This window comes from Drosophila suzukii, chromosome 3 (genome assembly GCF_043229965.1).
Source record: "Drosophila suzukii chromosome 3, CBGP_Dsuzu_IsoJpt1.0, whole genome shotgun sequence".
In the NCBI taxonomy this organism is placed as follows: Eukaryota; Metazoa; Arthropoda; class Insecta; order Diptera; family Drosophilidae; genus Drosophila; species Drosophila suzukii.
In genome coordinates, this window is record NC_092082.1 from 23,804,723 (window position 1) to 23,820,674 (window position 15,952).

The window sequence follows — 15,952 nt, forward strand, 5'->3', positions numbered from 1 at the left end:
CTCAAGTGCAAGATAAATGGCCAAAGGCGGCGTCAAAGGGGGCTTAAGGTGGTTGTGGGGGTCGGGGGCGACTAGGCCACTTGAATGCCATGGAAATGCGTGGGCGTGGCAGAGAGCTGCATTCTACCATTTTGGGGATGTCCTGGAAGTGTTTTTAAGGGCTTCGAGAGCAGACTTCTAAGAATTTATGACTATCTTAACCCAATGAGTCGGTAGCTCAGTATTTTTGGTGATAAATGTGTTGCTATGGGGATTTAATTATTCTGGTAACCTACTTAGGATGAAGTAAACGGTATGAGGGTTAGCAATATACGCTTTGAAGTTTTAAATTCGTTTGAAAACTAGTTAACAATTTGAATTTTTCCTCACAAGTTCGAGGGCTATTTATATTAAGAACTTCTTATCCCCATTTCTTGCTTATAAAAAGCTTCTTATTTTAAATATAAGGTAAATAAAAAACAAGGAAGAACGCTATAGTCGACTATTAGATACCCGTTACTCGCAGCAAAGCGAGATTAAAATGCGCCACCTACCGGCGGTATACAGATTTAAGCGTTATGGGCGTTAGAGTGGGCGTGGCAAATTTTTTTTTGGACCAATCGATAGGTAATGACGAGACCAATACATTTTAGTTTAAATTTTTTATCTAACAATAAAATTGTGGGCGTCACAGGTTTTCGCGGTTTGTGGGCGCTAAAGTGGGCGTGGCAAACTTTTTTTTAGGTCAATCGATAGGTATTGATGAGAACAATACATTTCACTTAAAATTTTAATTCTAGCATCAAAACTGTAGGAGCCACAGTTTTGGGCGGTTTGTGGGCGTTAGAGTGGGCGTGGCACTCTGTTGAAACAAACTTGCGCTGCGCAGGAATCTAAGGAATCTGCACGCCTAATCCCAGTATTGTAGCTTGTATAGTTTCCGAGATCTCAGCGTTCATACGGACAGACGGACATGGCTAGATCGACTCGGCTAGTGATCCTGATCAAGAATATATATACTTTGTGGGTTGAAAACGCTTCCTTCTGCCTGTTACATACTTTCCGACGAATCTAGTATACCCTTTTACTCTACGAGTAACGAGTATAATTAGGTTTGTACAAATTTAGATAGATTTACTTATTTGATTTATGAGCTTGGCTTGTTTTTTAATATGTATCATTATTCATACTCCCACTAGAAGCCAAAATAAACTCAAGGCCTTGGAAACGGAGACAAAGGAACAGTCCCACTAATAAGCGAACTAGTTCCACCAACTAATCCAAAACTACACCGATTAGTAGTTGCCTTTTAATTGCGAAAACCAAACTCCTGGCCGCAGGTGTGCATGTGTGCGTTGGAGTTAGAAAACTTGAAATTGCTTTTGAAAGGCTGGGGAGTGTCTTTAAGAATTTATGGTTGATGATCTAAATGCTGGCAACTTGGAAACTAATGAGGAAAATTTTGCCATTGCATAAATCACATGCATCAAAATGTTTTCAATAGATGGCACTAGCAAAGTTTCAAACGGCAGCATAAATCCATTTGTTTCTATGTGTGCGCCAGGATGTTTTCAGCGGCTGTATGGGGTGTGTGCCAGTGTATCTGTATCTCGATTTCGCATCTCTTTTTCACTTTTGCTCCGACTGTCTGTGGGCCGATCTCAGTGTCTGTCCTTCGGTTACTGTCTGCAGAGCAACCCAATTTCCGGTTTTGCTTAAGCATTGCGCACAATTGTAGGGCCCACACACTCTCGCCCGCTCTGTATCTGTGTGCGGTTCTTTGTATCTATGTGTAACTGAATTGGAACACATGCGCCCCGAGCCAAAACTGCAGTGCAGTGCACTAGGCTGCGGCCTCAGGCCCACACACACATGCACAGCAGTGATGCGGAAAAGGGGATTCCCTTTCACCGTGATCCGAAAGTCACTTTCGGCTGGTGACACAGATCACTGCATATGAAAGCCCTTGTGAAAAGTCGTTACTAAACTAAGGCCTAATCCACATTTAGGAAACTAAGTATTGTTGATTTGTATTTCAATTTTGTTGAAATACTACAAAATTCTAAAATAAATATATATGAGAGTTTATAAAACATTTACTGAGCCTAGTTTACATCTAAGTCCCCATAAGCATAACAAAATCAGAAACATACTTTTAAAAATTTGAAAAAGCTATAAAATTAAAAAATAAAAGTTATTTTGATGCCTTGTTGGGTGCTTTTTCATGTTATTTTAAGATCTAAAACTCAATTAAAAATGTATCGTAAAATGTAAAATGTTGTTCAATAAAATTGCCGCCCAAGAAATTTTCAAATTTTTTTAATGTATTTTTTTGGTACATTTTGATAAGAGGCTTTAAAGTTTATTCTTTCCAAATTAAGTAATTTGTACCTAGACTTTGTCTGATGTGAAATTGTTTTCTAAGCATAAGATTATTTAAAGGTTAATTTATTTAGGCTTTTAAAAAAATATACATCGCAATTATTCGCTGGAACGCTGCAAATTGGTTGTTAAGTAACAGATTAACATAAAATACTACTCAAAACTCTTCAGAAAAAACTTTTTGTCATCACTGTTGGTTATACCCACACCATCACATAGTGCCACACACACATATGCTCATTAAAAATGTCTGTCTATCTTTTCTTGTAAATGTATTATGAGCTTTACTGAGCTCATATTTAACTTTTCCATAAAAGGGAGAAATGGCGTTAAATAAATGTCCTGTCTGTCTGCCTGCCGTAACATGGCCCCTCCTTTCTCTTTCCACTTGCCTGTGATTAAGATGAACAATATCGTGATATTCTATAAAATGTGACTTTTGTTCGCTATTTTCTAGTCAGACTTACCGTGAAACAACGCGAGGCAACCAGTCCCCTCCGCAGTATTTGGCCAAAACAGGATCGTTGGTGGAACTGCCATCGTAGAAAATCAAATGGTCCCGTTCACCTGTACAGTCCGACCAGGCTCGAATGGACCGGGAGGTTTTGTTAAAGCTGGCTATTGAGCTGTGGGCGTGGGGGAAAAAGAAATCATATTGGTAAGGTAAGCCAAAGAGCACGAACAATATGTACAATTGAAAAACGGAGAAAAGCAATCAAATCGAAATGCAATGAAAACATTTTCATTTGCCAAAGCCATGCTGTAAAATACACACAGCTGGGGTCAAAATAATAGTAGCTGTTGTATGAAAATAGTTCCAAAAGTGTATCCAAAAGCTTTTTGGTGTGGTGTTATTTAGTGTGGGATAAAAATGGTAAAACAAATGCCCCAATTTCGAATTTAAAATTCGTTTCAAATAAGTCTGCCATTCATTTAAAATTGTTTAATACACTAAAATGTATTTAGAGCTTAACCCATGCTGCCTTTTTGGAGTCCTCCATATTGAAAATGTCACCAGCTGTACACTGACTTTATAACTCATCTGAGTAGAAACCCGAGTTGTTCTCGTTGAAAATTGAAAATAAATGGCAGCTAATATCAAATATACATTTGCCTAATCCCATCAATCCAATTACAAACTTCACATGCCGTCCTTAATACGGTTTTGCATACAAAATGCATCGGCCGCATGTTTGCTGCATTTAATTGGAATATTCAAAACTTTTGGGCGACGAATGCTTAACATTCTCGAACACGAAACAGTTTCATTTGTGCCGTCAGTTAACAAACTGCAAACTGGAACTTCGCTTAGCAATTTGCTAAATTGAAATTTGTCAAACAAATGCAGATGCAGATACAGATGCACTCTGCCAGGCCGGGATATTTGGGATATGTGTATGAGTCCCATTCAATTCGGCAGTTGAATTCGGGGACACAGACTGGTAATGCTTATTTAATGCTCTCCACTGCAGGTAGTCATCCGGCATTCTACGGACCAATCCCCCCAAACTTACCGCTTCACCAGGGCCTTGTGCTGATTTTCCTGGCTAACGGCAATCATGGCGTGCTTGCTGGTCGGGACTTCCTTCTGCCGGATCGTCCAGTAGCAGGTTACGTTCCTCGGATACATGCCGGGATAATTCGGACTTTGCAGGCGACACTTGTTACGATAGCATTCGTCGAATTGCCTGGTACAATAGGTGCCGGGTGTCACACGGCCCAATTCGAGCGGCTTATCGGGCAGGCCGTATCTGGAAAAGAGGCCAAAAGGTTCACTTCTCAGTTCACTAAGTGTTGTGCGAGTTTAGCAATTTTCGTCCTCGGTTCTGGTTCTGGTTCTAGTTCGTTTTCATTCTCGTTTTTGGTCCGTGCGAGTACATTTTGAATGGTATTTAAGGCTGGGCCGGCAGCACCAACAACACAAAGGCCTGCAATTTGCATAAAATGTGCTACGGGTATTTCACACGCACACACTCCCCTACCATATATATAGATGGTCATACCTGGGGCTCTGATCATTGTTTAGTTTGCTAATGGTGTGCACACGATTCACGGACAGCGTACGGACTTTTCACTCAACGAAAATATACCAATAAAGTGCAAAACCTTTTCAAAAAATTCAATAAGACCCTTTGGCCAAACACTATTTGGTTGCTTATCAACAGCTACTCAATATGCACATTCAATAGTGTCCTAATGTTCCTTAAATGCACACTGCAATTGTACTACATTTTAAATTTCTGTTCTTACATCAAAAATTGGTATATGATTTTTTAAAAATTAGTTTAGCCAAACTAATGTAATATATTTTTTTTTAAGCTAACCCTCAAATTATACTTTGTACACAAAGATAAACTTCGTTTTTTAATAGTTTACAATATAATTTCCAAAGAAAATAGTTATGTTTATATTTGTTATTCAAATGTATTTTACAGTGCGCCTTTAAAAATGAGTTCTTGGCTTGCAGTGCGCCCCTCTTCCGCTCGTAAATTCTGTGAAACTCATTCAGGCGTAAAAATACATTTCAATTTCTGCTTTCCTCTCGCTCTAATTTTCCACCTGCAAACAAAAAGCGCGACACCTGGAAAGGTGAGTGAAAAGAGGGCAAACGATTCGGAGACAAATTTGACACATGCCTAGGCACAGGGCTCAAATGGATTGCTCTGCAAATACATGAGGTGAGGATAAACCTGTATTGGGAAACTAGACAGAACACGGGCTCATGCTTTATGCAGGCTGCCTCCCCCGGGAGTTTCCCGAAAAGCCATCCCCAAGGCAACCAAGTGGCATTGTTCTTTCGGGTAGAAAGATTTAAGTTCTAAGCAGGAACCTTTGAACAGAGCCAGAGCTAGAAGTAGGAATATAAATAGAAATAGAAACATCCAGGGAAAGATGAAAACTCGAGCGGGCAGAGCCGAGGCAGACTGATGACATTACCCCGGTTGGCTGACAGCATAAGAGCATCGGAATGGGGAAAGCCGGGGAAAATGCACCGAACCAATATCAATTGAATAGTTTTCGAGCTGCACAGATATTTGTCAGTTTGCCGGTGCGATTCGGGGCAGCAACTTACCTCACAACTGCATCCGACTGGCTTATAAATTTATATCTTATGCTGAACTCAAAGGGCTTTTCGTCTCGGATATTGCGTGGTGGATGAAAAACCTGCAAGAAAATGGAAAGCGGTAGTAGAATGCACTTTGAAATGTTAAAATGCCAAAAAGTGCAATCAATGTGAAAATGTTACAGCGGAAACGTGACTGAAGGTATTTTCCTGTAATGGCAAACAGCTGGAATGGCTGCCTAATGAGTTCGAATATCACCTCAAGTCACTTCAACTTTTGTTTTTAATTTTAGGAGGATAACAACTTAACATACCTTAGCTAAAAATCACCTTCACTAGGAATAGTAATTTTATGGAATTTATACAGATCTCATTATTGTAACTTAAATGACAAAATAGGAGACGTTATTTTCAATAAAAAACGATCCAAATGGGTGCTTAACGAGTAACCATTTCCATCTCCTCACGCAGTTTCTCTTCAATTATGCAATCTGCGACTTCTCCTTTGATTTTTCTCCATTGCCATGTCAACTGCTCATCAACACTTTTCAGACGAGAAGTGTCTGAAGGAGTTTTCTCTCACATACCGAATGAACTTTTATTAATTTTCATAATTTATGCGTGGCAACTCGACGGCAGTAACTGAAACCATATTCCCGGCCAAGAGCTTCGGATGACGTGTCCTTTACGCTGCCCTGTCCATTTGCCCATTTTTATGGCAGCGCGTTTATTTAAAAATTAATCAAAAAGTGGCAATGGCACTGCTTCGTCGACGGACTGCCTTAAGAAAATATTACGCATACGCCGTGTGCTGGGCGCGGGAAAAGTTGTTCAATTAAAATGAAAACGGAAAGCAGGACATGTAAACCTTGGGATGAGCTAAAGATTTTATTCTCTGACAGAGTAATTGAAGATTGCAGATGTGCTGGGAAGCACTGATGCACATATAAAGCGTCGATACTGCTGAACATTTCAACTTTGGGATTCTTAGTGTGGAGCTGTCTTTCCATTGAATTTGTTAGGCTAGTTTTTCCATTTTAAAATATATTTAAAATATTAAAAAGATGAAATAAATTTTGAAAAATTGTAAGTTAATTATGGTGTAGTTTCCACTATTATTATATCAAGAGATGCTGGAAATAATATTTGGTATACGTAGTATTCTAGATTAATATTATTAAGATGTTATAGTTGATATTAAACGTTATTAAAAATTCACTTAAGAAAATCTTAAAAAGTAGTTTGTAAGATCATTTATTTTTGTATTATCAAGCAGACTCAATAAATTTTAAATAATGTAAGTTTACTCTGATTTTATTATCAATATTAGTATGTCACGAGAAGCAGGAAATGATATTAATATGCATAGTATTGGTTGATAATAATCGTTATAAAAAATTCAATTACAAAAATCGATATATATTTTTTTGGATATGAAGCAAAAACAATGAGTTTTAAATATTGTAAATTTACTCTGATGTTATTATCAGTTTTAAAATATCAACAGATATCTTGTACTCTAACTTAATATTGTAATTTTGTATTAGTTAACAATAAAAATGATCAGAAATGCACTTACAAAAATATAAAAAAAATGTTTATAATATTATTTTTTTAAAGATTTTCATATTTTGCAGTCAAGCCCAAATAGCTTGGGAAAGAATTAGATTTCGCTGTTCCAGCTAGGGTATGTAATTTAAGCACGCCCGCTGAGCCGAGCTCCCAGCGCTCCATCGTCCGTCCCCTTCCATCATGCCCTTTCTCACTTGCACTTGCACTCACCTTCACCGACGCTGTCACCGTGGATGTTTCGCTGAAGTACAATTGCGGTCCGGTGGCCTTGCCGCACCAGGAGCCGCCGGTGAATGGGCGTCCCAATTCGCTGAGCTGCCAAGTAAATAAATAAAAATTTAATTAATTAAAAATCAAGTTTGTTTCGCTGGTGACACGCCCACAGACAACCCAACAGAAGGGCCGAAAGCAATTTCGCCCAGCTCGGCAAAATGCTGCGATGCCTCGTTTAAAGCCGCACATATGTAGTGCACACACCGTCGCAGGCGCATTAAAAAATTGGGTTAAGTTATAGAGTTCGTACACCCTTATTGATTTTATTGGCGCTGGGCGAGTGAAAACGCATGAAAAATTAATAAGCGCACGTTACAGGGGGCCATCTGGCGTTGGGCTAATGGATTATGAGTGCGTGTTGTGCAGTGTAGTTTTTTACTTTCCCGGCCACCTCTCCGCACAATACTGGATTGTTTTTCCTTGGCAGCGGTACCCGAACCCAGGGCAGCCCCCACTCGGATTGGTATTTTATGCATGCGAAAAACCCTTGCCAATCGTCGAAGGTGTGCGACCACCGGCTGAAACAACACGGCATCCGTGGAAACAGCCTGCAAGTGCTGCCCCATAAATGTATTTACATTGTGACCAAAAAAGAGACGCCTAAAGCTGGGCAAACGTATAGTGGTTAAAATATTAACCCAGTGGCGAAAAGAGTCGAAACTTTAAATGGGGAGTGCAATAATGGGCTGTGAAATACCCTGCTCTAAAGCAGGACCTTAAAGTTTGATTCATACTTAATCCTTTTTTGTCATAAAAGTTATATTTTCTTTAAGCAACTGGCAGCACCAACTCAAATTTTATGAATTTTTCATAGCACTTAATTTATTTATGGCACTAGCACTATTAAATAATAATTAAAGCTATAGCGAACATCAAAATTTATTTTCAAAAACGACGAAATAAAATTCCAGTTGACCATAAACAATATAAAATATAAGTGTGCTATAAAAATAAATTTCAAACTTTATTTCTCCCTTTTATTTTGTTACTCGACTCGTAACATGTTTCATTATTTCGTATAAAAACAACTGAATTAGTTATAAAATAAAGTTGAATTTATTGAAAAGAACATTATTTTAATGAAATGCATTACAAGCTTTTGAAGCTGACCCAACTTTAGTCATAGGGGAACTTAAAATGGTATATTCCTTTGAAAAGTTTGATCGTTAAAAGTAGTTTTTAATAGATTTTCATAGAAACGTGAAAATGTATGTCATAGGTGTATCTTGATATCATCAAATATTTTTAATATTCTACTCATAAGTTTTCCCTTAATCATGTCTTATTCTCATAGTTCTAATTAATCGATCTATGCATATTTTTAAGAGTATTGTGATGTACGGCTCATACTACTTTAGAGTTCGTTCGTGTATCTAGATAGTTTTCCGAATCAAAAATGCCCAGCATACGCCACAAAATCACACAAATCTTCCCCATTCGGGTCGCAAATGCTTGGTTTCGCCCCAGGACAACTGACATTTATAGGGCGAGCTCGCATAGGCAGCATTAATATTGCTAATACCAGGACGATGAGGACACTGCCGGGCCGTTTCAATACTTTTTTTGCTGCCTGCGGCCTGGGTCAGTGGCCAACAGTCGATAAATGTGGGGATCGGAGAACGGCAACGGCAACGGCAGCTCATTTACACTGAGGTTCCAATTGATTAAGTTTTTAGTTAATGGGTTATTTGAACTGAACCGACGACCGACGAGGCCGGCCCCCGGCCCCCGGCGTCCTCTGTGTCCTTTCTGCCCCGACATGTCCTGCGGCTGCCTCCAACTCAAACAACAATTTTTGCTGTAATTTCAAAGTCGCCAATCGAGGTCCGGCCAATATTTGTAACTGGTTAGAGTTGCAGTTGCACTGGAGTCCTGTCGGCCCATTGCTGCTGTCATATTGAATGGTCGGGGCCGGTCCGTCGGCCATCCTCCTCTATCTCATCGGCAGGATGAATACTGGATTGGGATGGGGACTGAGGACTGAGGACTGGGGCTGGGCAACGGGTCCCGGCAGGACGGAGCCCACAGGCAGGCTTGACTGCCCGGCATAATGGTAATTTTCTGATTTCGATTTTGTGTAAATTCATTGCAAACTCTGTACGGGTCCTGGTCACAGGCCTCTTCATCTTACACTCGAAAAGGTTTTTTTAATTGGGAACGGTCTTTATAAATGTGTCATACAAGAAGCACGTTCTAGGAGATACTTGTAGAGTTTCTTTTCAACAAAAGGTTCAAACATAAGGTGATATTTATATAATTATTGTAGAAACTTCTCAAAAACAAAAAACTGTTTTATACCACATGGGAAATTTTTAATAAAGTATAAAATGGGTGTTTACATATCTTTCAACTGTACTTATGCGTAAATAATGTCCTCATAATGATACAAACATGTGGTCTTAAGTGCTCTGACTTGATTTTTTGAGACAAGACCTGGGCTTATATAAGATTCAGAATTTGTAAATCTTTTTCTGAGTGTACTGCCTTTTTCCCCTCGTTAGCTCCTCCGTCTATCTTACTCCATCGCCCGTCCTCTTCATCATCGTCATCATGTCCATTGTGTGCATTGGAGCGTTATTAGCATCGACTTCATAACGAATTATTGGACCTTGGTCCTTGTGTGTGTCCTTTTCCCCCTTTTCTCCTCAACCCCCCTTTCTTGCCCTCCTTTACGTCTTTGGCCTATCTGCTCTTGCTTTTTCTGCTTCGTTTTGTGTTGGTTTTAAATTGATTGAATTATTATTGTAGCAAGCTTTTTTGGGCCGCCACCGCCCTTGGGTTAAATTTTCTTTGATTAGGCCAAGGCTAATAATGGTCCGACTTTTCGGGCAAACGTTTGGTAGCCAGTCAGAAAAGTGTTGGCCTACATAAAACTTAAAGGTTAATTGAAAGTTAAGCACAAAAGTTGATATGCAACTATTGATGGAAGGCAGAAATCAAAGCTTAAAGCAAGCAAAAAGCCAATAAATATTATTACTTAAAACTAAGCCACAGTAACTATTTATAAAAATAACTATAAAACGATTATATAAGTAGTGCAAACTAGGAATTCAATTATTAAAAGAATACAAAGGGATAAGTTAGATACAATAAGTTTAATATCGGTAATACAATTATAATTAGGCATATTAAGTTTGCTGAAATATGTAAACGAGAATCGAAAACCAAAAAATGTGTCAGAATTTGAAGCTTAATAGGATTGCATCAGCTGAAACCCAAAACTCGTTTCGACGTAACACGAGACTTTGGTTTCGCCCTTCCCCAACCATTAAAACTCTTTTAAGACCATTAATGGGAATTTTGGATGCATTCCGGCCCGCCCACAAATATCCGCAATACATTGTTCGGGGCTCAGGGGTTTCGCCCATACGCACACACATTTTACACACTGAGTGCGATAAAAGTTTTATCAACATTGTTGATGTACTGGCATCCGCAGAATCCTTCTCGCTTCATAATCTGCCAACAATAAACAAAAGCTGCCGCTTGTCAGTGCTCCTCGTTCCCCGGCATCCTTTTCCTCCCCCAATGCATCCTTTGGTTGCAGTGTGTATTTCGACTTAATTGTGAAACAATTTAAGCGCATAATTCCCATTCCTTCCCACTGTTGGCGCGCTCTGTTTGATTTATTGTAATTTAAAGCATTTGGCCTGCTACAAATAAATAATTAAACCATGTGGGCTTTTAATTTGCAATACAAATGCGCGAGGGACAGGCCCATAAATAAGTCAAAAAAACTAAGCTTGGGAGACTTTTGCTCAGACGATCTCGTAAACCTCCCTAACTTTCGTGCGGTCAACCGTGAGTTATAAGCTAAGGCAAAGTTGTTAAGCAATCTATATGCATTATCTATATACGCACACATTTAGTCCAATAAAAACTATTGACAAACTGGGGCAGGACCAAGCTGCTTCGCTGCTCCTGTCATCGTCCTTCGCTCGGAAGGAGGGGCAGAGGGTCAGGACTACGGCCGGGATGTTGTGATTGTCAAATATTGAGTCATTTGCCCAAGCTGCTCTCGCAAGGACACTCAAGGATAACTGCCGCCTCCTCCGCCTAACTGCTGCCTTTGTTGTCTCTGTTGATTTAGGTTAATACGTTTATGCATAAACTTTATTATTTATGATTAGCAATATTAGGAAACACACAAAGGGTCCGGCAGGAGTTTTAAGCGGACGAGGAATGCCACTAGAAATTTACTAACTTAGTAAACAGTTGAGCTTTTCTGAAAGAATGCAGCAACATCAGTAATCAAAATACAGATTCTATCAATTTACCTACGTGCTTTATAATACCTTTAATAGTAGAATTATGAGTATTGATTAAGTACTTGATAATTTCATAAGTTGCTGGAAGTTCGACCCATTCAAATTCGGTTTAGGCAGTTTAAACTGTACTTAAGGACAGCGACCTCCTTCCCACAATCAGCCCAAGATTGTTTGCTGAATTATTAAAAATAATTCCGAAAAGGTCAAGATAAGGACAGCCCAGTGTCGCTCCCCTTTTGGCCTGTTACAAAATGCATGAGACAGAATGTCCGGCTAAATTGAATAAATGATTAAACCGGAGCCTCAGACTCGACACGGGGTGCTGGGCCTGAACCTGGGTAAATCATATATAACCGTATATGTGGGAAAGGCAGCGGATATAAATTTTCCGTTTCGGTCAAGAATTTATGTGGCCAGGCCATGACACGCATTATTTATACAGATCGTTGGGCCGGGAGGGGCTTACAAACCGCGTCAGCAGTTAAAATTGCCTTTACTGGAAAAAAACGATTCGATGGAAATGGAGGCTTCAAGGGGGAAAAACACAACACAAACCTGCGGTTAGTTACGAGTCTATATAGAACTGCAACGACAACAATGAACAATGCACGAGCAGCGGCAAAAAATTGAAAATATTTAACTGCATTTTAAAACCCAGGAGGAAGGCCAAATATAAAAAATACAAGTAAATGCCGAATTTGTGTATCGAATTTTGAAATTCCCTTCTACAGTAAACAAAAAACAAATATCTTTACCACAGAATTTGGAATAACTTAATTTTACAATAAAAGAAATCATTTTTATTTTAGGCAAATAATGTTTTTAAACTCATTTGAAAAAAAATATATAAATTTTTCCAAGCTATTTGCATTTAGAAAACACACTTAGAGTAAATATTTTTTCAAGTCCAAATATTTCTGGTATATGTTGAAAAAACACAAGCCTTGTTTTCAGTAACAAAAGTGCACTTACCCCCTGCAAGCGTGTGGAAAATGCAGCGCGGGAAAATGCAGCGGCAGGAAAACTAGGGACATGCCCGTCAGCCACCCCGCCCTCGTCCTCTGCGGAAATCCCTCAACTCCGTACACATGTCAAGCGCCAAATGAAACCTCAACAGGACAGCCAGGAGTGCCTGCGACTGCACTGGATGGCTATTCCATGTCCGCAGTCCGGTCCGCATCCCGTTTTAGTTTTTCGGGACGAGCACCGCAAAATGTCAGCGCACGCCCCACGCTTGTTAAAATTTATTGTTGCACAAAGCGACGGAGGGCCGGCGGGAAAAGCGGGAAAAGCGGAGGTCTGGAGAGCCTACGGAGCTAAACTAATAGAGGTTTATGGTTTTCCCCCTTCGGACAGTGGGCGGAAAGCCCTTTCTAGTTAGCGAAGGGTTTGCATCTGTAGTCCCGGGACAAAGCGAGAGATTTTGTGGGGAACAGGAGAAATCGGTTGGAGGGGACATCCATTAAAAAATGTTATGTAATCTCTTTAGACTTAAATTGCCTAAAAGCTTTCCTTTCAAATCATTTAAATAATTTTGTTCAAAGATACAGTGCATTCTTATTAATTTCATAAGCCCTTGTTTTTAAGAGCGCAGATCCTATAAACAATGAAAAACGTAATAAAACAGATACATACATACACAGAAATATTCTGACGTTCTCATCTGAGTTGAAAATGTTCTTAAAAATAGAACGACATTTTTAAGATGAAAATGTTCATATTTTGCTCGAATCAAGTTGAATTGTCGGTATTTTTATACATTGTATATCTCAACAAATAAACTATTAGTTCAGTCCGTAGTGTATACTTAAAAGTGATTAAGTAAACTCAATTTAACTTTTCTCTTCTTACCATTTCCTTCTAATATTGAGAACATTGATACCAAAATGTACTGAAACGGTATTTAAGAACGAATGTTCTTAATTCAAGAACATTGTTCTTGGATATTTCTCTCTGTGTATACACATAGAATTATAAATGCAAGAATGCAGTGGTACGTCTTAAATTGACAATTGACACGTTGTTAATTGTTAATACGATTTGGGAAATAAAATGTTTCCTTCACAGGTTTAATAATATACCCAACAGGAGTTCTTTTAGTTATTAATGCTCGTACACACATTGGTAATATATAAACAATACAAAAATTTTAATTTCTAAAATTCTAATTTTAGTAAAATTTAAGAAGCAGAAATTATGAATAATTGAATTCTTAGAAAATACCTAACAATAATTATAATGAATATTGATAAGGATTTTAAATCTTTCCACACCTTGAAAAAATATATTGCCTATAATGATATACATTTCTTACATGTCAATCACAATAATTATAAAATGTCACAAAGAAATCCCAGGGACATTTATTTTAATAAACCAACCACACGCTTTCTTCATTTTCCAGAATCAGCTTAAGGCAGAAGATTAAGTGACCATACACATCACCCTCGCCATTTGCGTTTCAGCACTTCTGTGCGAATATTTTATTTAATCCCCAAATTAAAACAGCTCAAGGTATCCGGAGGGAAGGAAGAAAAGCGACCAGTCAGTCTGGGCTTTATCAAAAGCGGTTTAAGCAGGGCCAGTCAACCCGAAACCGAGATAAAGATACAGATGCAGATACGCAAACTGAAACAAAAACTGAGACAGAAGCGAATACATTTACGAGGCGCTGGGGGAGGGGGCATTCAAACATATTGCACAAGTCAATTACAGGGATTTAGTGAGCTTTTTGGTACATTTTATTTGGCCAGGATTTTGGTTTTAGCATTACAAGGGCGAGGACAACGCCATCCGCAGTCCGTTCCCGAATGTGCCCGCAAAATTTTCGATAAAAATATACACCACGCACACAGATTCAGATCCACTGCCAGTGCCACAGTACATGTTAAATAGTTTTCCTTTTTGGCCCGGAGAAGGGCAAATGGATATGACCCAACAACACTACAGCACTCAAGCCCCAATCCCAGGATAGCCAGGACTCACACAGACACGGATATCGGGAGAGACACGCACACAGGCGCAGCATTCAATTCAATTTGCCGGGCTAATGTGGTATTTGTCAACAGAGAACCAAACAGAAAATTACAGAATTACTCGGACATTGATTGAATCGAACGACGACGACGACGACGGCAACGACAACGTCGAAAGCTACCAATGATGACAAGCCAAAGTCCTCGCCGGGATTTTCCACCCATTTCCCATCACCCATAACCCAACCACACCCACATCCCACGCCCCCCGCCCACTTGGGCATGAAATTATAGCCCGCAACGCAAGCAAATGGAGTGCAAACTCCCGGACACAATTTCCCACAAACTATTTTTATTATCACGTAACATGAATTTTAATAAATGGAATTCCAGCCCTCTCACCTGCATGAAGCCCTCGGGACATCCGGGCAACTCGCCCGTGGGACTGAGGTTCGTTTCGTAACCGTCCACATCCGTATCGACCATGCCCTCGTCGAACCTTCCCACCGTAAAGCCATCAAAGATGATCTGAAAGAGAAACAGGAATATATAATGTCAACATTTTTATATTTCTACGGAAGTGCTTTTTAATCTGGGTTAAGTAAAAATATATCGATTCTTTACAGTCATATTAAAAACTTCTGAAATAGAAGAAAGAATAATGTAACATTTTTTACCTATCTTTACCATATTAATGGTAAGTCAAAAAATAATCAAGACCATTTCAAATATCTGTTTGTGACGTTTATTTTAAACAGTTCCTTAAAAATATTTAATTTAACAGAGTCGTTTCTCACTTGGGTCGTATTTCACTTGAACTATTACAGCTGAACTTAAAGAATTCATTTATTTAGCTTTCCTATCCCTAAAAAGACCGTCTTCGTTCTAATAGAATTTTTAGGCATTCTCCAAATCCCTTAGAGACCAGTTTAGCCTGGCTTTGCAGGGTATTAAAACTATATTTTACATTTGCTTAGAGTTATGCAAATGAAATTCCATTTGCAAAAAATGTAAGGGACCGCACAACGCCTTATTGTGCCGCCCACTGTTTGCATATTTGATTGGCCATAAAAGGAAAATACCAGACTCACACTGCCTCGACAGGGGGTCAAGTCAAGGTCAAAGTAAGAAGGTTGTGAGGCAGAAAGTCAAGTGTCTAATCCTGTATGCAATATTTACATTATGTTCTCGTGCGGGTCCATGTACTTTAATACTTATTACTCGTAGATTAAAGGGGTATATTGTAATCGGGAAAAATAATGTCACAGGTAGAAGGATGCGTTTCCGAACCTATGAAGTCTAAAGCCTTTCTGTTGCCCATATTTTTGAAAGTTTTGTTTTAGTGTAAATTGAGTTTGATTTTGTTGATCAATACCCATCTAAAAGCTGAGAATTGTACCAATCGCATTATAATAAGTTCTGTGGTATCTCCACCCTCC

General features: G+C 39.1%; 1 protein-coding gene across 1 annotated transcript in view; it reads right to left on the reverse strand.

The window, feature by feature from the left end:
- Positions 1-15,952, reverse strand: part of LOC108005713 (uncharacterized) — a 79,577-nt gene that overhangs the window by 36,193 nt on the left and 27,432 nt on the right. Inside the window, exons 4-8 of the mRNA XM_036815629.3 lie at positions 14,916-15,041; positions 7,208-7,312; positions 5,435-5,526; positions 3,876-4,112; positions 2,829-2,987 (exon numbers count right to left, since the gene is read on the reverse strand). Coding sequence (XP_036671524.3) covers positions 2,829-2,987; positions 3,876-4,112; positions 5,435-5,526; positions 7,208-7,312; positions 14,916-15,041 — 719 coding nt within the window. The remainder of the gene's footprint in view (positions 1-2,828; positions 2,988-3,875; positions 4,113-5,434; positions 5,527-7,207; positions 7,313-14,915; positions 15,042-15,952) is intronic.